This window comes from Chanos chanos, chromosome 6, assembly GCF_902362185.1.
Source record: "Chanos chanos chromosome 6, fChaCha1.1, whole genome shotgun sequence".
Classification (NCBI taxonomy): Eukaryota; Metazoa; Chordata; class Actinopteri; order Gonorynchiformes; family Chanidae; genus Chanos; species Chanos chanos.
Genome location: NC_044500.1, coordinates 43,693,271 through 43,720,252, shown reverse-complemented (window position 1 = coordinate 43,720,252; position 26,982 = coordinate 43,693,271). Strand labels below are relative to the sequence as shown.

Below are 26,982 nucleotides of genomic sequence, written 5' to 3'. Positions count from 1 at the left end.
GAATAATTGCAGTGACCAAGGTCAAGTTCTCAGCCAACCTTTTTTTTTTTTGTTCAAGCTTTGTTTTTCAGCATATAAACAGAGTAGAGAACAATTAAGAAGGCACTTATCAGGGGTCCCTTCCAGGTCACTCAGGAGAGGAATGAGTGAAAGAGAAACACTACTGAACTGAAAGAGAGAGAGTGAGAGAGAGAGAGAGGCGAGGACAGTTGAAGTATATTCCCTTTTTTGGTTACTACTGTTTATATTTCACACACAAGAGTGCAAATGAGATGAGATGAAGACAGTAAATTTAAAGTGCAAGTGAAGAGGATATAACTTCAAATTTAAACAACAAAAAAAACTGAAGAGACTTTTTTTTTACAAACTGAGAAAAACAGTGTTTATTCCTAAGAAGTTCAAACATCTGTGCAAAAACCTTGTATACAAACTTGCAAAAACATTAAAAGTAAGCAACAGTGCATTACACACCTGTTTTCTTTACTGGTCCCTTAGCTTACTATTGATTTCACTCCGCTTCAAAAATTAACGTTCACAAACACTGCGTTTGCCTTCAAGTAATAAATGTGGCATCATTTCTCCTATCAGAACAGTTCTCTCCTGACGAAGAGAACCTGCCTGTTTTGATTCCAGTGGAGCAGAAGAAAGTTTCTCTACCATAGACTCTGACCACCCTCTATGACTAAGTTATGCCCTGTCATGTAGTCGGAAGCTTCAGACGCCAAGTAGACGATGGCGGCTTGCAGGTCTGTCACCTGCGCCAGTCGTCCAGCGGGGATATCTGACAGCCAGCGCTTCACCAGTGGCTCCAGACTCTCCGAATGAATGAGAGGGGTGTCAACAATCCCCCTGAAAAGAAAGAGAGGGAGAGAGAGAGAGAGAGAGAGAGAGAAAGAGAGAGAGAGGGGAGGGAGTATGACAACAAGAGAAACCAGAAACATCAGAGTCAGAGACTGACAATGTGGTTTGAGTGACAAAAATAAAACCAATTATCTTTCAGGGAGAGACCGGGTCACAGTGTCTGTCTGAACATTGTCTGTGACCATGTTTACTGTGGGATGCCTGGCATTTGACAACAGTCTTACTCAATCATTGGACACGCCAGCACTGTACGGGAGCCTTCATGGTGGAATGGGACTTTACGTTCCCAAACACACACAAGCCTTTTTCATATCCTAGTGGGGACTTCCCATTGACTCCCATTATCCTGTAACTGAAGAATACTAACCTAACCCTAACCAAAGAAATGTTTTGACATTTGTCTTGTCAATAACAACAATATAGTTTAGAAAAACCTTGTTATCCCAGTGGGGACCAGCATTTTGGTCACCACAAGGCAATTTTGTCAGATTATGTTATCTTACTGGGGACTTTCAGTCCCCAGAAAGTTACAAATACATGGTACACACACACACACACACACACACACATGCATGCACGCACTGCTCCTACAGCAGGTTCACTTTCTTACAGTGATATCTGGAGAAAGACTAAGAGGCAAGTGGAGAGTTCACGTAAACAGGTTTTCATTCTGTCTAACAGTTCCAGCCACTATGAAGCAGGGACATAACTAGATCAGTGTCTTCCTCAATAACTATATATCACTGAATATGGCATGAACTTGGGATTTACACTAATGCAAAAAGGATCTGAAACTGGAACTAAGCAAAGTCTCTGACAGGTTCGGTGGACTTCTGTTATAGTCCAATAAAGTAATGTCTAGAAGTGGAACTGCCACCAACAGTATGGCATCAAGGCTATTTCTCTATAATGTTCTAGAACCTTCTAGAATGTTCACGCAATTGGCAATGGCTGGGCCTAAAAGTAGGACAGCCATCTCTTCTACTTAGCCTGAATTCCAACATTCTGATAAATTAGTGTCTTCAAAGGAGCATGTGACACCTTGGTTAACATATTCCACCTCAATTATATTTCTCTTCAGTGGCCCTGTTATCTGGAACCTTTCCTGGCAATCAGAGGTGCTGTTTTCCCCCAGCCAATTTTCTAGATAATGCAGCTTATCACCACAGCAGCTAAAGTTGCCAATGAAATCAGGCTGCAGTCAACCTCACACGCGCTAATTGTGTCCCCCTTTTTTATGCATATTTACCGACTGTCACTTCAAAGAAATCAGCAGCCCATTGAGACAACCAGTTAGTGGGCACGGGAGAGCGAGGAGAGAGAGAGAGAGAGAGAGAGAGAGAGAGAGGAGACAATGGTCTCTTTACAAATTAAAATTAGCAAACAAGCCAGCGATAAATAAATCTAAGCGGCACACGGGACCGAGGTGCTTTGTTCTAACACTGAAGCGTTGGAGGGGAATGGGGGAGGGAAGGGGGGGGGGGGTTGTGGGGAGGGAGTGTGTGGTTTCGTAGGCCAGACGTTTGTGCTCGTGGGATCACACGGGTCGCGTGGATGCTCCGCTCCACGCGAGACGCACGCTCTCTGTTCTTTTTCCGTCCTTTCCTCACAGGACTTTGACCAGGCAACTAGATATAGAACCACAAGCCCCGTTGTTATGTTGACACTTCTGCTGAAGAGGCTAATTTCATTCCCTAATTGAATATAACAATTAAGAAAATAAAAATCTGTTTGGTTAACTTATCCCTCTAGACGTCATCCAATTAAGAACAACTGCGTTGTTTCGAATTGTAAATTACTGACACAGCCTCACCAGCATGCTTCTTCGAGACTGGAGAACAATACCATTTTTTTAGGGTGGGGTGGGGAGGGGGGGGGGGTGTTTCATCATAACTACTAATGCCTCTCTCAAAACAACATTAAAATCTCATTTAAATGTCATGGAGACCACACAGCATATTAGAATGGAAAGTCTGCATAAGCGTTGATTCATCTCAGAGTCTGTGCGTGTGTATGAATCCTTTTACATATGCTGGCAAGCAGAAGGCACTGAGGTAAAACTGAAAACCAAGCTCACAGCCATATGGCATGAAGGCCTGCAATACCTAAGCATGTGCGTGTGTGTGTGTGTGTGTGTACTGGGGGGGGGGGGGGGCAACATCTGTACATAACCTTAACTGGGCCGCCCCCCCCTCCCGCTTTGTGAATAGTCACAAGCATGAAATCACATGCCCAAATCATCAGAGAGAACAAAGCTCACCCACAGAAGGAAAAATGCCCAGTAAACAGTCATCTTCCCTCAGACACAGACTGGGTCGGTACTGGTTTGAATTATCAGCGTCTGGATGTCAAAAACGAAGCGCTCGATATTTTTCATCGTTGCAGTTCTGCTCAGACTTATTGCTTAAGCATGTCGTTTGTTTTTCACAAAAAAATAAATAAATCTGCTTAACGTAACGGCGATTAGCTACCAAAAAAAAAAAAAAAATTCAATTTATCAGATGCTTTTATCCAGAGCGATTCACAGTATTTAATTTGTTTGTCAGAGGCCACAAACCTGTGGGTTGAAGTTCTTGAGTCAGTAGCACAGAAACACAGAGTCTTTAACCCTGTGACTGGCCTCCTTTACCACTGCACTGATAGCATCATCACTGGCCATTTGTGTGAGGTCGGTTGATAAGACGCTGATTAGGGTTGACAGAGTGGAGGATGGTGCAGTGTCAATACTCACAGAGAAATACGGTTAGTGTGGAGTCGGTTCTTAAGACGCTGATTAGGGTTGACAGAGTGGAGGATGGTGCGGTGTCAATACTCACAGAGAAATACGGTTAGTGTGTGAGGTCGGTTCTTAAGACGCTGATTAGCGTTGACAGAGTGGAGGATGGTGCGGTGTCAATACTCACAGAGAAATACGGTTAGTGTGTGAGGTCGGTTCTTAAGACGCTGATTAGGGTTGACAGAGTGGAGGATGGTGCGGTGTCAATACTCACAGAGAAATACGGTTAGTGTGTGAGGTCGGTTCTTAAGACGCTGATTAGGGTTGACAGAGTGGAGGATGGTGCGGTGTCAATACTCACGGAGAAATACAGTTGACTCTGACTCCTCTTTCAACCCACTCAGTACCAAGGGTTTGAGTGAGCTTCACCACTCCAGCTTTAGAGGTGTTGTAAGACAGCTGTTTTTGTGGATGAGGTACTGTAGCAAGGACAGAGAAGAGAGAAAGAGAGAGAGAGAGAAAGAGAGAGAGAGCACACAAAATGGCTGACTTATTAATATTCGTCCACAACACTGTTCTCTATCCCAAGATGATTCATTTAACAAATGACACAATTTTCAAAAGCCTAGTCCCTTGATTTGTTTTATCTTCAATAAAAGTGCTGATGACTATTTTTTTTTTTTTTTGCTTCTAATGCATCCGTTTTTTGGGTTTTTTTTTTTTTTCCCACTCACTTACTGCTGTTATTATATTAATCCTGAAACACACATTAAAATCGATTAAGTCTTTTGTGAGGACTTTGAACGTGTAATTCAATTGGCCCATTACTGCACTTTCATCATATTTCAGCTGGTCATCCTGAACCGAACGCGACACCAAAACACTTTCATTAGCTTTGGGGACCCCGCCGATGAGGCGATGTAAAATTAATTACTGGGGGATGTTCGCTTGTGCGCCGTCTTCGGCAACAAAGGCAACACACCATTTGTTTGCCTTGACCATCACAGATGCTGCACGCTGCATGCGACGGTGCAAACCAGTCTCATTTTCCACTGGCTGATTAATCATCACAAGGCAGGCTCCAAGTTACATACAACTTCAGTAGTTAACCTCGTCACCTGGTGATCTCACTGCCAAATGGCTGGGCTTGGAAAGCTGATGATAAATAAGACACAGCTGTGCAGAGACAGGGGCTGCCACTGCTGGGGAGGGACACAGAGAGAGAGAGAGAGCGAGAGAGAGAGAGAGAGAGAGAGAGAGAGAGAGGTGGGGGGGAGACAGGGAGATGGGCTCTTGTTTTCTGGCCCTCGTTTGTTTAAAAGGAAAACGACTAATGTCGGGGGGGGGGGTGTATGTGTGTGTGTGTGTGTGTGTGTGTGTGTGTGTGTGTATGAACATGAGTGTAAGGCCAAGGGAGTGCTGTTCCAGGTTGGAGAACAACTCGGGGGTTAATAAAAACACATACGGGCAAAGACACACCTAAACAGGAGTACAGGCACACGTGTGTATACACGAGTACATTCACACATACACACACATGTGGAGACAACTCACACACATACACACACACACACACACACTCTTTCCAAAAACACAACAAACACATAAGCACAGATGGGCACATTGACATAGGAACAAATTCACCCACATACACATGCATGAACATAGCTACACACAAACGAATGAACACACAAAGCCTAAAACATTCATTCTCTTTCTGCCTCACCCACACACCCCCACACTCACACACACACACACACACACACACACACACACACACTCATGCAGAGCTCCACAGAGGACCTAAAATCCATCTTATCAGGCTAGCGAAATGCAACTACAAAAGCCAAACAGAACTAATCCTCAGTGAAGAAGCTACGATAGAGCCTGCACTAGTCTGCTCAAAAACTGCCTTTATCCTTCAAATAAACCTCCATTGATCATCAACTCTTTAAGAGCAGTAAGCCTGAGAGACACGTGAAGAAAGAGACAGAGAAAGACAGGGAGAGGGAGAGATGTCTAAAAGCCTCTTTAACATCCATCCAGCTATTAATTCCTTGCTTTAAGTATTGGGGGAACAAGCGTTCCATATCAGAGCGGCTTGTGATCTCTTAAGTCCACAGATGTGAAGGTCACACTGATGTCATCGATGCTCATTTCCTTTTAAAGGCCAATGAGATTCAGTCTTTACAGTTCTCTTCGAATGGCCCTCTGAGCACCTGGAAGGCTTTTCTCAGGTACCGTTTTTTCCCCGTGTATCAGACACACGGACGTATCCTTCTCTCCCCGGTGAGGTCAAACACTTCATCCGCCGTCCGTGGATCCAAACAGAACAAAAAACAAAATACGCAAAACACACACGCCACCGCACCTACGGCGTTTCAGTTTTTAATCGTCTAAAGAGGGATTTAATGTCGTCGCATCTTCACATGCAACTGCTTCCCCGCGCACTTCCGTTCTCCCCAGAAAGGCCAGAAGGAAAGGAACAGGGAAAGGGAAAAAAAAAAAAAAAGAAAAAAAAAAAAACGGCACGCAGATGGACGAAGTATTGTCATTGCGCATTTTAATTGGGCTTTCATGGCTGAATTTTCTTACTTTGCCGTGGCCAGAACAGTCCCCATCTGATTATACATTATGACAATGCTATAACAGATGTCTGGACCAATAAAGCAAATTCCTGCAGGACGATGGGTAATGTGAGTAATTGATCACGTTTTTTTTTTCCCTCTGTGTTGGCCTCTATTTACCAGCTCGCTACTGTTTAACAGATTGGCCCTACAGTTGGGACTCCTGCCCATATGGTACACAAGTTTATTGGCTACTTGACTACACTGTTGATGAAGTGCCTCTATTCTGCTGTAGAGACCTGTTAGAGGCGTGGGCGCCGCGTCGTGAATAACTCTCGATTTTTACAGCGCGCAGCGTTAAATCAAACCCCGTCTTCCGTCGCTCCGGCCCGGCCCCTCTGGCACGGGCCCAGAATCCAGTTCGGCAGGAATTCCCTTTACGCCCCCTGTACCACAAGCTATCGTGTACCTCCTCTCCGAAGCATCGCGCTGTTCTCATGTTTATTATGATGCAAAAATGCCCCTGTGAGAGGCAATAGGAAAGCCTGGTTATACAGCACACAAATAAAAACAAAGCCTATGGATCCGGCCGGGCCCACGTAAGAGACAGAACATCTAATCCTGCAGTGCGACTACAAATGAAATTACAACGCCACAAAATGGATTTCTCTCAAAATGATAACATATTATAAAATATATTCAGTGTAACGTGTGAGATGATGCACGAGAGACGTCATATGAACGTGTGTGTGTGTGTGTCTGTTCATCTGTCCGTTTGATGGTGTTTAATTACAGTTTGTAAAGTTCCTGGTGGGGGGGGGGGTCTCCCTCAGTGAGTTCAGAGTGAGTTCACTGGGGGGAGGGTGGGGGTGAGAACAGGTTGTTTAGAGCTGGTTGTTTACTATATGAAACAGTAAACAGTGATTATCCAAGGTAACGTTACAGAGGACGCCGAAAATCTGTGTGAAAAATGTCCTGTTTCAATAATCTTACGCCTCTGCCTTTTCCCATTGTCATCTCATCACTTCACACAAAAGCACAAAATCACACTACCTGTATAAAAGTGGTGAATTAAATCCAAGAGGACACAGAGAATAATATCTGAAGACACTGTCTCACTCACCTATTAAACTGGCCATAGAGGCTGTATTTATGATCTTCCCGTACCCTTGCTTCAGCATAACACGGCCGACCGCCTGGGGAGACCATTCAACGGAAAGAGAAAAAAAAAAGAAGAAGAGAGAGAGAGAAATGAGCTTTCAGAGACGTGACAGTATTGACGTTTTCACTAATCACACCTGAGAGCTAGGTTAGAAAGGAATATATTTCCTGAAAGAGGAGGAGATGTGTCAAAAAAAAAAAAAAAAAAAGGAGCTTTTCATTTTGATGTCCGTGTGACATGTCTATCGCTATTCAAACCCTGCACAAAACAGCTTTTTTTCTCTCTCTCTCTTTCTCTCTCTCTCTGTCTCACTGTCTGATGGACACAAAGATTTAATGACTACTAATGATATTGGCAAAAAAGACGACCCCCCCCCCCCCCCCCCCACACACACACACACTCACACTCTCCTATCTCTTTCTCCAATAGTTCTATCAAGGCCAAACTGGCACAACGACTTTAAATCCACAGTATCATATGTTCTGTTTGTCTGCAAGCCCAGCTCATGTTAATTGTAACAAACGCCGAACAAACAAGTGAAAGTAAATCCTTATGAGTGTATGTTTTGCTAAAGTTCTAAGCGGCCGCTGTAATTAGAGCTTATTAACCAGTCGCACCGTTAGCCATTGATCAACATGTTCCCCAAACACTCATCATAAGCCAAGTTACTGTTTCTGGAGATGTCAGTAATTCATGTGCCCTTTATAGACATGTACGTGGAGTACTTAAGACCTAACTGGAACTTGTCACTGATGGCAAAAGGATAACGGAGTTAAAAAAAAAAAAAACTGTACCTGACAACACATGAATGTTCCTCTGAGGTTGACATTAAAGGTCTGGTCCCACTCCTCTAGGCTAGTGTCCTCACTGGCTGAGTTCTTATTGATGCCAGCGTTGTTACACGCTATGTGAATGGCTCCCCATTTGGAGACGATGCTGTCAATCATCCTCTGAACATCCTCTGGTTTGCTGATATCAGCTGTCAGGGCCAGACTCTGAATCCCTGAAATGGAAATTACTAGTATTTTGAATACAATTAATAAGTATATAAAATTAATAGGCGTATTCTGAACAGCTAAATGATGTGGATATGTGCCTCTGTAAATTGAATACTCCAATTATCATATATTGTATTGAATGCACTGAGTATTACCTTAACAAATGCACTGTGGAAAATGAGTAACTACAAAGTGCTGTAGTGAAACTTATCCTTTTTCACTGTGTAACTCTAAATTTATTCCATATGAGAAAAATATGACAACATTCAAGGAACATTCAACAATGTTCGAAAACAAGGAAGTTCTTTCGGAGTCCACAACCTTGTGGAATTTATTTAATTTATTTTCTGTTAACTAAACATAACACGGGTCATTGTTTTAAATATCTTGTCCAAAAAGCATTAAAGTCCTGAAACTGATTTGCAAAGAAAGTGTAACCCAACCCATGAAATAACTGCGAGACGTCAATGCCAGGGTATGCGTCTGAATTGTGGTAGCAGACCGCCATCTGGTGGCATACAGGAGAAGTGCATATACGATCAACACCTACTCATTAACGAGTCTTATTGACTTTGCTTGCCTCCTGATTTTACTGGATCAACTGGTCACATGACCTGAGAGTAAAAGCGATGCTGACCTTTCAGCCGGAGCTCCTCTGCGACCTTCTCTGCCTTGTCTTTGTCCACGTCAATAATCGCCACCTTGGCACCTGCCTCCCCGAGAGCGTGAGCAAAGGCCCGGCCGATACCCTGACCCCCTCCGGTCACGTAAGCCACTTTCTTATCCAGACGCAGCCGATCTAGCACCGCCTTCCCCTGGACCCCGCGAAACACCTCATCAAAGGTCACCCCGTTCTGTCAGCCCAAGGCAGAGACACAAAACGTTCAAGAGCAAATTCATAGAGATGTTTTCCAAACCAGCGCTAAACTGTCCATCTCTCTGCTTTCATGGTTTTCATGCAGCTTTTCAAGGCTCTGAGTGGTAAAGCAGTCGTAAAGGCCGTGGGGGAAGGAGCTATGTAAGAGTACTGGGACAGCACCTAACTGTTTAAACGCGCCAAAGACATTCTCGTCCAGATCTGCCGCGTGGTACGCCTGAACTGAAAACGTGCCGCGTTACTTACATGCCGGTTGTGTAATCCTTACCTGTGTGTCTGGTCCAGGTATGTGAGGAACTCTACGAATGACACTCAGTCCATCTCTTAAGGGAATGATTACCTGTCAGGGCAAAAGTCAGCAGAGCTCAGTACATGTGGCCAAAAAAAAAAAGATATTTCTCTCAGTTCTGTCACATACGAGACCTTACCCACCTGCTCAACTCGAGGATCACTGGTGACAAACTGGTTAAACGCTCGAAGGGCAAGTCCCATTTCATCTGTTGTATCTTGTAAGTACACTCTACCCTTAAATAGAGAATTGTCTACACATATGACTCCATCTATGCGCAAAAGGTTGTTGTCCATGATGAACTTATAATAGTTGATGTAGTTGACTTTGTCTGCATCAATAAACACCATGTCAAACTGCTCCCCCGTGGCAGCTAATTCCTGAAAAAAAAGAAAGAAACAAAGAAAGAAAGAAAGAAACAAAGAAAAAAAAGGGAAAATTAACAAAATGATGAAAAACTAAAGTCATTCTATTTAAACTGTACTTTGAGGTCTTCAGCTAGCTGTCAAATGATGCAATGTTTGCTCAGGTCTAACTGACAGCAGTGTTTCACAGTTCATTTAAGAGCGCCGAATCAATGACCAGTAAAAAGTTACAGACAAAATCTACACATGTGACCAGGGCTGCCCAAAGTCCTGCTGGCAAAACTGATGCAAGACTAGTCTTTTACTAATCCGTGGTGGTTGTATGACTCTTTAAAGGTAAAGATTAGCTTGTGAATAGTTTCTTCTGCTCTTTGTTAATCAGCTGAAGAGTTAAGCAAATCCATCTGCCTCTGCAAAGATAACTTTCCTGATCTCTGCTCCACACCTCAATGACTGGAGTTTTTGTGTCAAAACGTCACATAAAATAATTAAGATATTTCAATAAAATCTTAAGATTCAGAAACTAAATTGAAATTAAACTCTACTTTTTGTAATGTTAAAAAGTCACAAAAGTTGTGGAGCTATAATATATGAATTATAACTGATACAACAATAACAACGTATCAATAAAATATTACAAATAACTGGTTCGTTGACAGGGTTGTTGTTGTTGTTGTTTGGACTGGGAGCTTGTGAAATGTGTTTCGGTCACCTTCAGGGCATCCATCGCTGGGCCAATCTTCACATTGATCTTCCTACCGTGCGGAGACTTGTCGAATACGGGCTGGACAAACTCTTTCAGGTAAGGCTCCAACTCGCAGGCGATCAGCTCTCCGTCTTCCGGTAAAGCCTCCGCCATGGACAGGGCTCCGTACCCTGTGAACATCCCGATTTCCAGGATCCTCCTCGCCTTGCTCATGTGTACCAGCATTTTTAAAACCTGACCTATAAGATGGAAACGATTTACTTTTTTTTTTTAATTTCCAAGATTCATGTTTAGCAAAGAGACAATTTTCTTCACTTCATGGTGAAATGATGGTTGAATAAGAATTCAGAATATTAAGGATATACCCCCCCCCCCCAAATAATGACCGGCTTTTAAACGAAACTGTTCACCACACAGTTATTTTGGACACAAAAATTTTCAAGAACACTTGAGTTCATTGGTATTCAGTGAACTGATTGGTAGATGTCAATAAGAGACAGTTGTGACAGTCACCTTCGACTTGGCCTGTTATACACTCTTTTGGAAGCTTAAATAATGTCTTCCCATCTTCGTAGACTTTCTCCCAGTCATGACTCATTGTTTTTCTTCAAAAAAGAGAGAAAAAAAACCATTGTGTTGTTTTAGCCCAGTATAAAGCAGTACATTTGTTAACCATGTGCACATGCATCAACATGTATACAGAGTGATTGCATGACCTGTGGAAGTCATGTGATTACTGATACCTAAAGAGTTCAGCTAGAGGTTCACTCTCTTGGCTACTCATCTTCTCCAGGTAAGGGTCTAAGCCACTGGCTATATCCACAGCCTTCTGCAAGTTAATGCGCAGCTCCTCTGGCACACTGGCATTGCCATCAGCTATCTCCTTGGCTTTATGGAGGTACTCCACAATGAACTCCAAGGGAGTGTCTGATACTACAGATAAAAACAGGAGAAACAGATTACACAGATAGACAGACTGAAATATAAACGTGAACTAAATTTTGAATTAAATGTGAGGTAAATTATTAAATGCGGAAACACAGGGCTTTGTATTAGGTGCACATGACGCGGTTGTCATTGCGCGAGCGATTTTACAGATCGAGTCACTAACCGGTTTTCTTTAAATTACGGAGAAATGAAAGATATGTATTTCTAAGACACCTGTTTGACAGCCGCCAAGGCTCTCTGCTGCACTCTAGAGGCTTAGTCTGAAACTGATCTCCTCAAATTTTGTTGAATTTGTTTAACTAAAATAAACTTCTCTGATTGAATGCTCGATCCGAGTAGATTCGTCAGGTAGGTTTAAAATTAAAATACAAACTCTACGAAACCCTGGAAATCTCACATCATAAAAACTGTGCACAGACATGTTGGAAATATTTTTTTTTTAATTTCTTTTTGTTACTTTCTCTGCTAATCTGACATCAACATTAATCATAAGGTACACAACAGAACTCCAGACCTTTCATCAAATCAACATTAGACAGCCCTCTGTGTCTTTAACATACCAGTTTGTTGTGGTGTTTATCATATTATTGACTGTTACACAGAAAAAAAAAACTTCAAAGACTCAATAACCTCCACTGCCTCTTTTCTCAGGCATTCACGTGTCACTCAATTCATTGTGAAGGGTCAATATTCTCCACTTGTGACCCTGTGTTTTTATGGTCATACAGACACAGTGTGTTAGCTGCACAGCTTACACGCAGTTCAGAGTGATTGCAACTCACAAGGGATCCTTACTAACAAGCCGTATGTATTACTTGTTATTTCACTGTCATTTAACTATAAAGCTGAGGGTTAAACCAGTGAACAACGAACTTTTGTAATCCAGCATGCTTTTAGCTTCTGACGCTATCACACTGCCAAAGATTTCATTCCAGGATCAGAGCACTGAATGATTAAAACGTTCTACTCTGTCAATTGCCTGATTGCATTATAGGTAGTGTGGATAACGTTAACAGCAAGGAACAAAACCCTCGTTTTAATCATTTCTATGAACAATCAGCTACATTAGTAGTAGTAGAAGTAGTAGTAGTAGTACGTGTGTTCTTCTAAATGAGCACTAAGAACATGAAGAAATAAGAAAAAAAATAGTGTTACACTTTCAGGCCTCTGTTGTTTGTGTGCATACTTTCACAATGTATCAATTTGTCCTTATTTCACTTATTTCCAACACCCTGGTCTTAAATTTCCACCCGAAACACTCCGCCGCTAGGGGGACAGTCATTGAACAGTTTTCTCAAAGCCCACATGCTGCTCGCTACTATTCGACTCCTTTCATTCACTTACTCTCTATTTTCGTGCGTTGTTGCCGATAAACTACATACACGCGGAACTTTAACAGGTGCTGAAATGCGACCTAATCACAAGGGTTCAGCGTGTCATTCAGAAGAGCAACATAACGTGTTCAGCGCCGACAGTTACTTCGGGCGAAGAAAGCTATTGTCTGTCTTAAACGACTTTCACACACACACACAAAAGTTTTGGAATCGTTGATTCGACGAGTCAAGGAATGAAATGTTTGTTAGACACATTATCAAATGTATGCGGCCAACGCCAGCTGTGAATCAGTAACATGCGCTGTGATGTAAACGTAACTATTGTAAATCCATGTGATACAAATCGTAAAAGGAAATGAAAGACGATTATCTCACCTTTAGCAGTCTGCATGGTCCCGGTACCCTGCTTTCTGTGGTCTCATAAATCTGAGGTGGAACGCTCTATTTTGCTGTGCAGCAAAAGTAGTGTGCGGGGCTGTAGGGACTTCAGTGAAATGTTACGCAAACGGTTACGAATAGCACGTCACAAACTTACACAAGTTACACAGCTGCTGAATTTAATGTGGACTAAGTGACAGCTCTTGCTTGTCCGGTGCGAGAATTTTCAGCGCACGTGTGGACCCATGTCCTTGGCAGATGGCAGTGCTGTTGCAAAACTAAGACGTTATAGTTCGCCGCTCATTCGGTGACGTTTTTAAGTTAACAACTGAATTATCCCTTGTTTAACAGCTGATGGATGATGTTGAATAATGTGATGGACTGACCACTACGGATGAGATAAATCTTGAAGTAGCTTTGATAGTCAAGGTTGCTGTCAGCACAATACGTAGCTTTGATAGTCGAGTTCGCTGCTGTCAGCACAACATTGTGCCTCTTTATTACCTTTGCCACGAGAAATGAAACTCGCAAAGTGTCTAGTGTCGTCCTAATTCAAAGAATCAAATTTAGTTTCGTGAACTGTTCTCTACAGCATACCTTGCAGTACATACCAGCACGTGGCCGGTACATAATAATAATAATAATAATAATAATAATAGAATCATCATCGTCATCCTCCTCCTCCTCATCATCTGTTCTTAGGCTACCTTTGGATAAAACTCGTCATAAACTTTCATTGTTGTACAGGCAACAAAGTATTTCTTTAAATTGCAAAGCTGACAGTTCTGAACATTGCACTTTGGTAAGCTGCGGTTATATTGATTGGTTCAAATAAAAAATGATAAGTAATCATGTCTTGTTTATCAGACACACCACTGGAATTTATTTTGGAATTACTGCACAAATAATCAGATTTGTTTATCTTGCTCCTCAGATTACAATGACCTTATTTTAACATCACATGTTCACAACAAAACTGAGAGTTCTTTTTCCATCTGATTAATTCATTAATATAACTTAGAATTGTATTTAAAGTAGCAATTTTCTATTTTCTACCAATAGTAAAACAAGTTTAACACGTTTAACTGCCAAGTAGCACTAATAGACCGGTCACTTTGGTTTAAACCATATACCTGGCTCACTTTGAACCTGTGACTCTTTAAGCACGGAAAAAGTCAGGCCGTATTGACCTGCAGGTACGGACTGTGATCTCAAACAAACTTGTCCGACAATGAGCAGGCAATGATAGCCGTATTGCTTTAGACCTGGACTGAAGAGCAAAGCTGAAAATACTATCGATGTAATTTCCACATTTACATCTCGCGTAGGTTATCCCTGTTTGAGCGCAGGTTGAAAATGTATCTCACAGTTTGGTCTGAAATGATTTGAAATGAGTTTTGCACAGACTTCAGTCTAAAGGTAGCTATATGTAAATCTAGTTTTAGGAACATAGTCCAGGATCATTTGATATTGATTACACCCTTTTCCTGTTTGAAGAATAGTTAAACTATTAGAAAAACTATTTGCACTCAAGTTGACACTTTCAAAAAGTAAATAGAAATGAAAAAAAAAATAATGAAAATATTAAAGAAAAAAAAGAGGGAAAAAGGGGCTGTGTTTTTTTCTGGTCGCAATAAAAGGTACTTCATTCAGTCACTTATTAATTTGGGCATCAGTACACTTCTTTTTTTTCACCTCACAAACACACTGGAATACTACGCAAATACCCAAGCCAAAACTTAAGCTCTGCTTTATTCCCGTGTGCTCAACAACTAGTGATTTCATAATTTAGCTTGCACGTGTGTCCACCAAACTATCATTTAACTAGGTTGTGTAAGGTGACGATTAGACCTATGTAACACATCTCCTCACCTTTTTTTTTTTTTTTTTTTTTTTTTGGACTACTTTCATAAGCATTATGTAGAGACTCCTCCCAAAATCTTGCTCTTGCATCTCATGAGAGTATATATTTGCGCTCCTAAAGATGGTGAGCACGAAGTGACAAACTTTGTGGAGTCAGATTCAAATCTCTCAAGAACATCCGAGATGTCATACACCACCACTGCAAATCACCAGCTGGACGAAACTCAGCACTACGGTAAACAGAAGGGAACCGAATTCAGTTTAGTCCAAGTGAAATCAACATGGAAGCGCAAATCGGTACAAAACATCAATCAGATCAAAAAAGGGCGAGTATCGGCTGCCAAAATGTAAGTAACGTTTAAGATTGCGACGGTTCATTTTTTTTTAAACAGTTGCTTTTTTGTTTGTACTTGAGGTTTACGAAAGTTGGAATAGAACGACTTTGATCATTCAGTGTCTGTTAATTCCCGGACCAGATCAAAAGTACATCATTTAGTGAACAATTTACCTTTACAGTCAAGAAGTTCCTGCAAACAATGGCCATTGAAACGTTTGCATATGTATGTTTGCAGTAGGCTCATTTTTGCCCTATAATCAGCACTATTCTGGGTAGCCTTGAATAGCCTAACTCTGATTTTGATATATTACTACAGCTGCAAACTTGTCTCCAAACTGTCACAGCATTTCTGTATCTTGCAATGATTTTTTTTCCTTTTCCTCTTTGTATTCATTTTTAAAAGAATTCAAAATATTTTACACATGCCTCATGATCAGGATGTATTTAAAATTTATGAATACGTTCTTATTCAATCGCAGATTTCAAGTTCAAGTTTATTTGTATAGTGCTTTTTACAAGTAAAAATTGTCTCAAAGCAGCTTTACACCCTAAACCACAAAAAGTGAGGTGACTTTGTTGTCTCTACACATCCTCATTCTTTTGTCAAATCATAGTCACATGCACATTCTTCTGTGTGTTCCCTTTGTCACAGATATGAAAGTACAAACAGTAATGGTACCACTTGGACAGTGGTCAGCCCCATTGTCTTCACCTACATGGTCACCCAAACTCAGAACCTGCTGGATCCCAAAAACGACACCTTGTTGACTGGACACATCAGAGAACCACAGCAGCTGGCCATCATCCGTAGCAACACCAAACCCCTCAAGCGGTTTGTAGTCATGGATGAAATTGTGTACAACCTTTACGGTAGTAAGGTCACCGACTACTTTGAGGCCAGAAATGTTCTGTATAGGATCCTGCCACTGCCCACCACAGAGGAGAACAAGTCTATGGAGATGGCCATGAAGATCCTGGAGGAGGTCCATAAGTTTGGTATCGACAGACGCACAGAGCCTATCATTGCTATCGGTGGAGGGGTGTGTCTGGATATTGTGGGTTTGGCTGCTTCTCTCTACAGGCGACGCACCCCATACATACGTGTCCCAACAACCTTGCTTTCTTACATCGATGCCAGTGTTGGGGCCAAGACCGGGGTCAATTTCGCCAACTGCAAGAATAAGCTTGGTGCTTATATTCCTCCCATCGCCGCCTTCCTCGACAGGTCTTTCATTCAAACTGTTCCCCGTCGGCACATATCCAACGGGCTTGCAGAAATGCTGAAGGTACAGTGAAGTAAAGAAATGTGCTTTATCTTTACACACACATACTTCATTCATGTTTTAAACACCAACGTGGTTCTCCTACATTTCTGCAGATGGCTCTTATGAAACACAGAGGTTTGTTTGAGCTACTTGAAACACAGGGACAGTTTCTCCTGGACACCAGGTTCCAGTCTGCCATCGGAGTGCAAGGAGACCACATAGACCCAGCCTCAGTGTCTACACGGGTCGCCATAGAAACCATGCTAGAGGAACTGGCTCCGAACCTGTGGGAGGATGATCTAGACAGACTGGTTGATTTTGGCCATCTTATCAGTCCAGAGCTTGAAATGGTAATCGAAGAGCTGGTTCACTGCAAACAAACCTAAAGACCTTTCAGACAGAGATAACTCAGAATATTGGAATGCATGCACAATGGCTTCCCTGGGGCTTGGCGAACAGAAATAAAAAAAAAACCTTATAAATCAATCTAACTCACAGTCTATTTATCTGATTAGCCTCAAGGCTTTCGTAAAGTTACTGATGATGAACTGGTTGAACAGTTTAGGATCGTATTACAAAAAGAAATTAGCCCCAGGTTTTACACAAGTTTCTTCACCTTCACTTGTCAGTTTTTTTAAAGAGTTGTCTGACAGCACCCTCCAATCATATTGTAAATTTCACACTGTAAACTGTGTTGAAACCTTCTTGCCTGTCTGTATGTTTTCCCTCTCCAGAAAGTTCTGCCATCTCTGCTACATGGAGAGGCAGTGAATATTGACATGTCCTTCATGGTTTACGTGGCCTGTGAGAGGGGTCTGCTGACAGAGGAGGAGAAATTCCGTATTATCAGGTGCATGCTGAACCTGGAGCTGCCCGTATGGCACCAGGACTGCACCCTAGCGCTGGTGCAGAAGTCTCTCTGTGACAGACTGCAGCACTCAGGTGGACTGGTCAGAATGCCTCTGCCTACTGGTCTGGGACACGCAGGTAAGACCTGGGACACTTTGGGTGAACAATCTACCTCACTGAGCACAGACTGAAACAAAACAAAAAGTTAAAAGTATACTTGACAGGATTATATGAAAAATAGTTTGAACTCTTGATGCACATTTTCGACTATTTCTGGACTATGTACCAATTTGCTTTTTTTTTTTTGTCTCTTTCCTAAAATATATATTTCTAATCTTTTTCTTCTAGAAATCTTCAATGACACAAGTGACGAAACTCTATACAGAGCATATGAGAGATGGTGTGATGAACTTAGTTCGGGGTCACCTTGGTAGAAGAATGCAGCGGTGACCCTGTTCAAGGTCTCTTGAACAGTAACGATTTTTACCTTCATAGAATTGTTTACTTATGGGGATCTGTGTTGTGTGTTTTACCCGTTGTGTGAACACATTACTGTTCTACATTTAGAATTGTTCTTTTTTGTGATGAAACAAGCTAAATTTAAGCACGTGTTAAGTGTAACACACTAGACAATAGACTTTTCTGTGATGGTAGCTTAAATGGTTTAGACATCTATAAAATATTGTCTTTCTGTGTAAAGACTCCAGTGTAGGGAACAGGATTCTCTCCAAAAAGAATCAGTCTTTCTTTGGCTCTTTCAGGGTCATTTAAAAATAACTGCCAAAGTTTGAAATGTATTTTATCATTTTTGTAACACTTTCTTGGTGTGATGTATTATGCATGTTCATATTAAATGATTGAGGAAAAAAACCAAGTCAGTGTGTTCAAATCATTCATGGTTATAAGAACATTGTCTACTCTGTAGAGTTTAACCCTTCACGGTACATACATAGTGCAGATAGGAGTATGACAGATGGTTTGATAGAATAGGAGCAGGAGGGTATCAGGCACACTTCAGTTAACACTTAAATTCAGTTCAGGTAATTCACAAAAAAAGGGAGAAAAACAAACAGTTTTCACTAAAGAAATGACTGCAGTGCACTACTTCGGCAGCGATTGTTTTTCTTTCAAAGGCCCTTGATCTGGACATTAAAGTTTCTTTGATGTGATTCGTCACAATCTTAAACTGGATAGGTTATGATCCAGTCTTTCTACAATGCAGGAATGCATGGTGATAAGTGCAAGGCACCAGCAAACGCAAGCAGAAAAAAAAAAGGAAAAGAAAATTTGACCTTATCTAATACTTTAATTGAACTTTTTGTGTTGTTAGTATTGTGGAGTTGAATGAAAAAAAAAATTCACTGCTTCTTGATCCTACATCTACATCTGCTGAACTGTCACATACCAGCTCATTAAAAAAACAAAACAAAAAACAAACAAACAAAATAACAGACTACTCAGTCCTCAGAATGAAATGAAAACTTATCATTTTCTAAGTCTCAAAAATTAGCACCATGCATGCAAAATTTTACATAACATGGCCATTAATGTACTGAGCAAGTGACAAGTGAAAAAAAACCCTTATTACGGTATCTGAACCCACATCTCGACAACCATCCCATTTCATCTTCTACGTTTTGATCTTGATAGCCTATGTCTAGGCACGTTTGAGGAGACCTGCAGTGGTTCAAGGTTCTCCACCTTTGAACGCCATCATTATCAATGCAAATGTCCTGTTTTGGATTAAAATGTGCCTTCAGGTTTATCTCGCAGATAACCACGGTTTCCTAGAACTGGCTGAGACGTGTCACAATTTCGTTTTGATCCATACCACTATCAAGTTTAATCATGTCAACCGAATCAGCCATAAGTACACATGAAGATAAACACATTCCTATGTTCCCCAGAAACAGACACAATCATCAAACATCCCTACCAAAAATACTGCATCCATTACATAGCATAACCATAGATGTGCCCATTCATTTTTTTAAAGTCTGTATTTGTATCCTCCACTGCAAGGTTTATAGTGGGGTTTGACTGGCAGAGGCATGATGGATCACACCCTAACTTGAAAGGAAGGTTTGAGAACACACCTAATGTTGGCTTGAAAACCCTGAGCCAGTAACGGCTTTAGCTGTGTTTGAAGCCTTCAAATTCAAGCTGTTTATGGTCTTGGTAAGAGTTGTAGTTGTGGAGACTAAACATTACTAGTGAAAGTGTTACCAGTTTAAAGGAGTATATATATTGTCTCTGCATGTGCTTGTTTGGTGTGTGCAGTGTGTCTGTATGTTTGTGTTGGCTTTGAGAGGGTGTGTTTGGTTTTCAGGGTGTGTATAGTGTTTGACTGTGTACGTTGTGTAGGTGGGAAAAACTAGCGCTCATTACTGTGAAGAGAGTGTATAAGCTTTGATACAACAATTACTATTATAGACATCACAGTATCGTTACTGTGATAACACTCCAGAATGGAAGTCTTGGCTTCTGAATCATTCCGCCATTGGGGTCAATGTGGTTTTTTTTTTCTTTGTAAAAGTATCTAACACTCAAAGCTAGTTTGGAGTATCGCTTCTAAAAGTAATATTAATCAGCATCTGTTTGGCCCAGAGGAGCGTGCCAAGTTTCATGTGTCTTGCTTCAAACCTGTAGGAGGAAATGCATTTAAGATGTCGGGCACACGAGGAAGAGGAAGAAAATGAAGAAATAATGGAATATTGAGTCTTGAATTTCAGTGCATTGGCTGAGATGTTATAACCCTATCATGCAATATGATCTAAAACTTTAAAAAGAGAAAAAAAAGAAAGAGAAAAAACCCTAACATTAATAAGCAGGGTAAGCACAGAGCCTGAACAGTTTATACTAAATACTAAAATTAGCCTCTGAGGTTCATTTGATTGCCTAAGAAAACAGCAACGAGATTGTCTTGCTTGCCAAAAAAAAAAAAAAATATCTTCAGCTGTCTGCCAGACTTGCAGTGAGTCATGCTAAAAATCATAAAAAATAGCAAGACATGGAAGCTTCATCTCAGCAAAGACTGTAATACACCATCAACTGGCACCTCCTTATCATTGAAACTACTCTCCAATCTTTACCTGCTGCCTCCCAGCTGATTTGAGGATTGTATCAATATCAGTCTTAAGAGGTAATTCTCTGTTATTTGTTATCTGCCAACAAGTACCATAAAGCAATGAGTGAAGTGAATGGATCTGTAAACATAAACCCATTTATCTAAGAGATTATGTATCATATCCCCCTCACTGCCACACACCCGACTGTCTCACTCTTCGGTGCTGTGCAGTTACCAGAGCCGAGCCGTTCCTCCCATGCGTCTGTGGAAAGCATCGCGTAAAGCGGACGTTTTTTGTGCGTACATGTCATTTTCCCCATGTCTTGCTCATCGAACGCGGAGCTTAATGTTTCAAATGGACAACAAACCCAGGAAATACATAGACCGCATGACATTTCCTTCTGAATTACCATACCCAACTCATGCACAAAACTTCATTCACACACTAATTTTTTCCTCTTAATTCCTTGGGAAAGCTTTTTTTTTTTTTTTTTTCATTTTCGGATAGATTGAAGCATCAAAATTGACATCTCAGTGAGTTTGGTTTGACAAGCACCTGTTCACACTCAGTAAAATCAACACTGTTCCATCACACATAATTGCTAATTACATTTAATAATGGATTAAAATGTAGATTATTAAAAAGGGGGATGCGTTATTCTCTCTTAATGTATCAGTTATATCTGTTTTTAGGGTATTAATGCTAACATCTAGGCACTATTTTGCTAATCCAAAATATTAAAAATATATAGATCCATAACATTATGGGGAAAAATGACAGTTTCTTAATTTGCATTGGTGGAATCATTCAGTAAACCTGGGCCCCTATTTGGGAACAATTGTTGAAGAGTATGAACATTCTATGCCTCAAACTCACTTTGTCCAATAACCAACAATGACAGGAAGGTATAAACAGCTGTTTCAAATTCATACATGTGCTTTACATATGTTCAGTGTTGACAAAAACAGACTTTCACATAAACAGGAATCATCGAAAGTCGAGATTAAAATTCGAAGCATGGAACTGTATCAAATTCTGCCTCATTTTCAGTGTGTCTCTCTATGTTTCAATCAACCCAAAAAGTGCACAGATAACATTTTTTTTTCAATAAGTCATCAGTCTGAAAAGACTCAGCCATCATCAGCTATAGATTCAGAACTATGATGAATACAAGACATAATCTTGATTTTCTTTTTCGTCTCGTGCAGGCAAAACCAGACATTATGAAGCCTTCCAGTACAGTCATATCATGTATAAATTAGCATCTTATTGTTGTGTTGTAATCAGCAGTCTAAGTTTCTAATGGTGTGGAATACAAATTGTTAGTACAGCAAAGATTCATTAGTGTTTTGAGGCAAACTTGTCACCACCTTGCTGAACTCAAATGAATAAGTCATACTTGCTCCTATCTGATAAAAACGATGCAGTTATTTTTGCTTGAAATTAGAGCTGAACTAAATATGCATTGTTTTCTTAGAATCTTGATGACTTCCTAGAACATCAAACATAGGAATTCTAGACTCCTACAGTGTGGAGTTTGGCAAATATTTGGTCATTAAAATTCTCATCCTGAGCATAATAAGAACGGGGTTTGATTTTCAAATTGTAGCTACATAATACCAGTATGAAGTGTAATATAATAACAGTATAAAATGAAATAAAAAAAAAAAATAGTGATGTGTTGTTACCCATAACTTTGGAGGCTGGAAAATATCTCCATGAAAAATAATTTACAACAATTTCTTTAAACTTATGATACAGATCACACCACCCACCAGCTGCTTTTGTGAACCGCTACACCGAATAACTTTTGGTTCATTTCCGTTTTTTTTTTTTTTTTTCTTTCAGGACTCACGGTGCTAACAGCCTTTCTCGTTCTCATCCATGCTGGTGCTGCTTCGGCGGCTACTGGTGTTGGAGGCACCGGGGGAGACAGAGGAGAGCATGGGGTCGCCGCTTGCTACCTGCGACAAGGTGTTTTCCATGAGCATGTCCTCTAGCTTGGTGGAGGAGGTTTTGGAGGGACTACCGTAAACCCCTGGGTCTCCTGCCTCTGAGGGGCTGTCGTTGTAGCTGATGGTGCCATCGTTAAGGTCCAGGGTGGTGGGCCGGGAGAGGTCAGGGCTAGGCAGGTGCTGGTGAGAGTACAGTTCAGAGGAGCAGTCTCCCATGAGGGGCTCCTGTTTGATAGCCCTGGCCATCAGCTCTGACGAACAGAGAGAGGAAGATCCTACCACTGCTAGTCCATGGGCACGGGCCTGCATCTCCAGTTCCTGTGTGCCGAATGTCACACACACACACACACACACACACACACATACACACACAGACAACACAATCGTATGTACATACACACACCACACCACAAACACACACACACACACACACACACACACACACGCACACACATTTCACTGTTATATTTTTAGTCTTTTGTTAATGAAGTAAATCATTTATATGGACATCAAAAATAACAAAAGTTTTTCACTAAAGTTTTCTTCATTTTAATTTGAAATGAAACATCCCTAGATGAAGGACTGTGCTCTTTCATTTAGGACTTGAGGATATAAAGTGTGTTGAGGTTTTGAGGATGTCGTGTGCAGTTTTGGTTGGTTACCTGTACGCGTAACAGCAGATGTCGGTTAGCATGCTCCAGTCTCTTCTGTCTGTTCTCTAGTTCTTTGGCTCTCTGCTGTTCCCTCTGCAGTTTTCTGATGTAGTCCACAGAGGCTTTCAGAATCGTCCCCTTATTCCACCTCATGTCCCTAAGCGTCCCAAGCCATCACAGATACCAGTTATCACCAATTAGTAAAACTCTAGGCTACTCATAAAACAATAGGTTTAATCTCTGCGGAGAGAGGAAGAGACAGCCATTCTATCAGGAGCTATTTTTGATACTTACGGGTCGTTTGACTTGGGAATTAAAGTACCGAGCTCTTTGATGCGATCGTTGATGTTAAACCGTCTTCTTCGTTCAACTGGGTAAGAAAACACGACACGTCAGAGGTCTTTTTTGATGGCACAGTATCCCAAAATCCGTCATCTTCTGACTATTCTCACATAAAAAGTTAATAAATACTGAGGAAAAATAGTGACTAGGCAGATATCACATTGAATGTACTGTATATTGTTTACAGTTTACACTGGTTTATGGTGTATAGCTATACATTTTGATAACGTGACTAATGAAAATAGAAAGATTCTCTTACTCAAGTTGTGATTGTCCTTCTTTTGTCTCTCCTTTGCTAGAGCTCTGACCTCAGCCTCTGGAGCAGACACACGCCAAATTATACGTTAACACGTGCAAAAGTGCAATTTTCACTGTACACACATCTTTTAAAAATCTAATGTATGTCATGTCAGTAATTACCAATCCTTAGTTACTGTCTTGGAGCACTCACATTAAAACAGAATGTTGTTGAGAATGTTACTGCGACTGCTATGAAAAGATGCAGTTCAAGATATCGTGCGATCTATCTAAAGATGAATTTGGATGAATGACTATGTGAGAAATATGTTTTTTGTCAATATATATTGTCCATATTGTGTGCAATTTTACAATATTAAAAGGCATATCAACAGTTTTTTGGTTTGTTTTTTTTTACATATGTGGTGGACTTTTTGAGATGTGTTTTGCTTTCTGTTTTTATTTATTTATTTGTTGTAATATGTATCTTAATTGTATAATCATGAAATTCATATCACAGGATGTGTTTTATTTTATTTGTTTTTTTGTTGTTGTTGTTGTTGGATGATTCTTAGGGAAAAATGAGGAAAACATACCTACTGGACAGCCTTCCTGTCTTTGATAATTTTCAGATTTGCCACATGGTCCTGGCTTGTCCATAACGTGCATCATGGCAGGAGGTGGGGTAACTATTCGGTACAATATATGTTTTATTCATAATTTACAGTTTATTGTGCATTTCAAATTGCACACAATATGGGTATCTATATGATTTATCTATGTGATTCATACTTTGGGATGCTGGTAAAACATGCTATGGCCATTTGGATCCACATTTTTAAAGTATGAGCGAGTGACTGAAAATACATTGTTTCAGCAAGTGGACATCTGTTGGACTTAATCATTGAGTTTAGCCAAAATTCCACATATTCCCAATGCGGGCGTGGAATTCGTTCTTTTTGCTGCAGCTTAAACACTAATCTGTTCAAATAAACACTGAACAAAAATATGAAGTGAGCGTTGGTAACCTGCCTGCACCACGCTTTTAAGTTCTAGGGTTTTTAACGGAGTTGCTGAAAAAAGTAGGATTTTTACCTGAATATTCCCTTTTGACACTGGGCAGGCTGGAGGGACAGGGGTTGCCCATAGCGACTCCAGGTGGAGGGAGTGTGTGGTTATTGTACATGTCCAGGAGGTTTGCAGAGACAGGAATCTTAAAGTGGTTGAGAAAAAGTAAGCAGATTGTCAGGTCTCAATGCTACAGTGTTTACTCCACATTTAAATGATCAAATGATTATGCAGTAAACTGTGTGTGAGTATGATTGTGCGTGCGTGTGCGCGCGTGTGTGTGTGCATGCGTGTGCGTGTGCGTGAGCATGTGCATATGTATGTTCGTGTGTGTATAAAAATACCGAATTGGTCATTTGAAGTCCTGCATCCATAAGTCCAAGAATATCATCGCTGTAACTTGATTCCAAGCTAATTATGTCTTCAATTACATCATCCATCTGAAGTAAGAAAAAAACCCAAACAAATTTCAACACTTAACTGGTCACACTAAATAAGTCAAAAGGCAAATGACAGGTATTCAGTATTCCAGGAGATGACAGGTAGAAGATTTAAATATTCTGTGTGGTAATACTGTCCTAAGCTTCTATTACATTACTGTACACACAAAATGCTAAAACAATTTCTGAGTGATAGAATAATGACTCATGGATGATAGACGGATGATTTAAACTCTGAAAATGAAAACGAGTTAATTTACTAATATATCAAACTTCTTAAAAATATTTTAAAAAGTTAAACTACATCGAACAATATATAGCGTAAGTATAGCATAAGTCTCCCGTATATCTAAACTGATTACGCACATGTTACATCAAACTGAATGATAATCACAGTTAATATCTAGTGACAAAAAGACCGAAAATATCTTTCTAAAATGTATGATTTATATACAACCAACTAAATAAATAAGTAAATACAAACAAAACACTCAAAAAAACTGAAAAACAAAAAACAAAACCAAAGAATCAAAGAAACGCAAATGCTTGAGGAATCCGCAAAATACTATTTTCTTTTTTCCAAATCACTTGCAAACATTCACAATCCTTGCGCAGATAACTACGTTACATATATTCAACAGCTCAGTCATCACTGTATGTATGTACAATTTTTTTAAAACATATTTGAGTGTGTCAAGCTCACATGCCGACAAATGCGTCGATTTCATAGAATGGATATGGTAAGATGGTGATGTATTTGTGTGAGCTGTAGCAATTTCTACCTCCTTCTCGCAGTTGGAGCTGAGGGTGAGCAGGGCCATAGGGCTGTTGGGGGCACTGGTGACTGGGCCAGGGGGCATGCTGTGTTCCGGAGGCTGGTTGGGGCAGGACACACTGCCGGCTGGGCCACCCAGTTTGGCTCCCAAAGTGCTGGAGAGGTATTGCTTAACCTGCTGCCTCTGGGCCTGCTGGATGTGGTACTTAGTGGGGTTCTCCAAGTGACTTTGCACCTGTGTACGGGAGAGCAATGAGAAATGATATGGCGAAAGGTACAACGTGATGACGGTTGCGACGCGCTGAAAGATACGATACGCCAAAAGTTACAATACGCTGAAAGTTCAGATATGATGAAAGTCACGATATGCTGAGAGTTACAGTACGTTGAAAGAAGTCACAATACGCTGAAAGAAAAGATACAACATGTGAGCCATACAACTGCCATTCCATCTATTTCATTTGCCATCCTTTCAATATGTTGTTCTACGATGACACGGCAAAAAAAAAAGACAGTTAACCAGCCCAGTTCAGTTTAAACCTTTAACATGATGGACAACTATTCAAACAACATGAAAAAAAAACTTAAGCGGAGTTTCTGACGTAGCTAAAAACTACAGCAACAAGAATTCACCTTTTAATAGCATCTTCTATGAGACAGAAACACCTTCAAACCATGAATTACCTTAGTTAAACATCAGAACCAAACATTTCACAGCTCACCTGGTAATGACTATACTCAAGCATCTCGAGCATGATGATGGTTAATGGAGAAAAAACAAAGGTGTGGATAATCCCTTTTGGAAGGTCTGGTGGCCTGAACTGTCGCCTCCGATCGATGCGCACTGAAGGGCCAGCTGGTCCTTCTACTGCCCAGATAATCTTAGTTAGTTCTACTTAAGTAAAGGGAGGTAAAGTTGTGTCCCTCAT

General features: G+C 40.7%; 3 protein-coding genes across 6 annotated transcripts; 1 reads left to right on the top strand and 2 right to left on the bottom strand.

Annotated features, from left to right (window-relative positions):
* Nucleotides 1–353: 353 nt before the first annotated feature.
* On the bottom strand, nt 354–13,319 carry zgc:113054 (2,4-dienoyl-CoA reductase, mitochondrial). The gene is made up of 11 exons (XM_030777254.1): nt 13,199–13,319; nt 11,285–11,474; nt 11,055–11,146; nt 10,548–10,780; nt 9,614–9,850; nt 9,450–9,521; nt 8,942–9,158; nt 8,101–8,309; nt 7,268–7,340; nt 3,939–4,056; nt 354–849 (listed from the first exon to the last, which is right to left on the bottom strand). Exons 1-11 carry the CDS (start codon nt 13,212–13,214, stop codon nt 654–656), a joined length of 1,653 nt encoding a protein of 550 aa, XP_030633114.1. The 5' UTR covers nt 13,215–13,319; the 3' UTR covers nt 354–653.
* Nucleotides 13,320–15,117: 1,798 nt separating this feature from the next.
* On the top strand, nt 15,118–18,372 carry eevs (2-epi-5-epi-valiolone synthase). Its single transcript, XM_030777199.1, has 5 exons — nt 15,118–15,411; nt 16,054–16,687; nt 16,780–17,016; nt 17,401–17,653; nt 17,864–18,372. The coding sequence occupies exons 1-5, from the start codon at nt 15,158–15,160 to the stop codon at nt 17,947–17,949; spliced, it is 1,464 nt and encodes a 487-aa protein (XP_030633059.1). The 5' UTR covers nt 15,118–15,157; the 3' UTR covers nt 17,950–18,372.
* Nucleotides 18,373–22,442: 4,070 nt separating this feature from the next.
* mitfa (melanocyte inducing transcription factor a) lies at nt 22,443–26,808 on the bottom strand. Of its 4 annotated transcripts, none has more exons than XM_030776308.1 (9): nt 26,776–26,808; nt 26,061–26,288; nt 25,183–25,278; nt 24,865–24,983; nt 24,367–24,449; nt 23,793–23,849; nt 23,486–23,561; nt 23,201–23,348; nt 22,443–22,856 (listed from the first exon to the last, which is right to left on the bottom strand). In XM_030776308.1, the coding sequence occupies exons 1-9, from the start codon at nt 26,806–26,808 to the stop codon at nt 22,443–22,445; spliced, it is 1,254 nt and encodes a 417-aa protein (XP_030632168.1). The 4 variants fall into 4 exon arrangements, with proteins under 4 accessions (XP_030632168.1, XP_030632165.1, XP_030632167.1 ...); XM_030776305.1 differs by having other exon boundaries at nt 24,367–24,459; nt 24,866–24,983; XM_030776307.1 differs by lacking the exon at nt 24,367–24,449 and having other exon boundaries at nt 24,866–24,983; nt 25,183–25,283; nt 25,994–26,288.
* Nucleotides 26,809–26,982: the final 174 nt, after the last annotated feature.

Bases quoted from the DNA above. Each gene is read 5' to 3' on its own strand.
- mitfa (XM_030776305.1), bottom strand. From the start codon at position 26,808: ATGCTCGAGATGCTTGAGTATAGTCATTACCAG. The intron at 24,460-24,865 runs GTAAAAATCCTA...TGTACCGAATAG, and splicing joins TGTCAAAAGGGAATATTCAG to TTACCCCACCTCCTGCCATG. The intron at 22,857-23,200 runs GTAACCAACCAA...TTCGGCACACAG, and splicing joins ATCTGCTGTTACGCGTACAG to GAACTGGAGATGCAGGCCCG.
- eevs (XM_030777199.1), top strand. From the start codon at position 15,158: ATGAGAGTATATATTTGCGCTCCTAAAGATGGTGAGCACGAAGTGACA. The intron at 17,017-17,400 runs GTAATCGAAGAG...TTCCCTCTCCAG, and splicing joins TCAGTCCAGAGCTTGAAATG to AAAGTTCTGCCATCTCTGCT. The intron at 17,654-17,863 runs GTAAGACCTGGG...TTTTTCTTCTAG, and splicing joins TACTGGTCTGGGACACGCAG to AAATCTTCAATGACACAAGT.
- zgc:113054 (XM_030777254.1), bottom strand. The intron at 9,851-10,547 runs GTGACCGAAACA...CTTTTTTTTCAG, and splicing joins CAGCGATGGATGCCCTGAAG to GAATTAGCTGCCACGGGGGA. The intron at 9,522-9,613 runs GTGGGTAAGGTC...TTGCCCTGACAG, and splicing joins GTGATCCTCGAGTTGAGCAG to GTAATCATTCCCTTAAGAGA.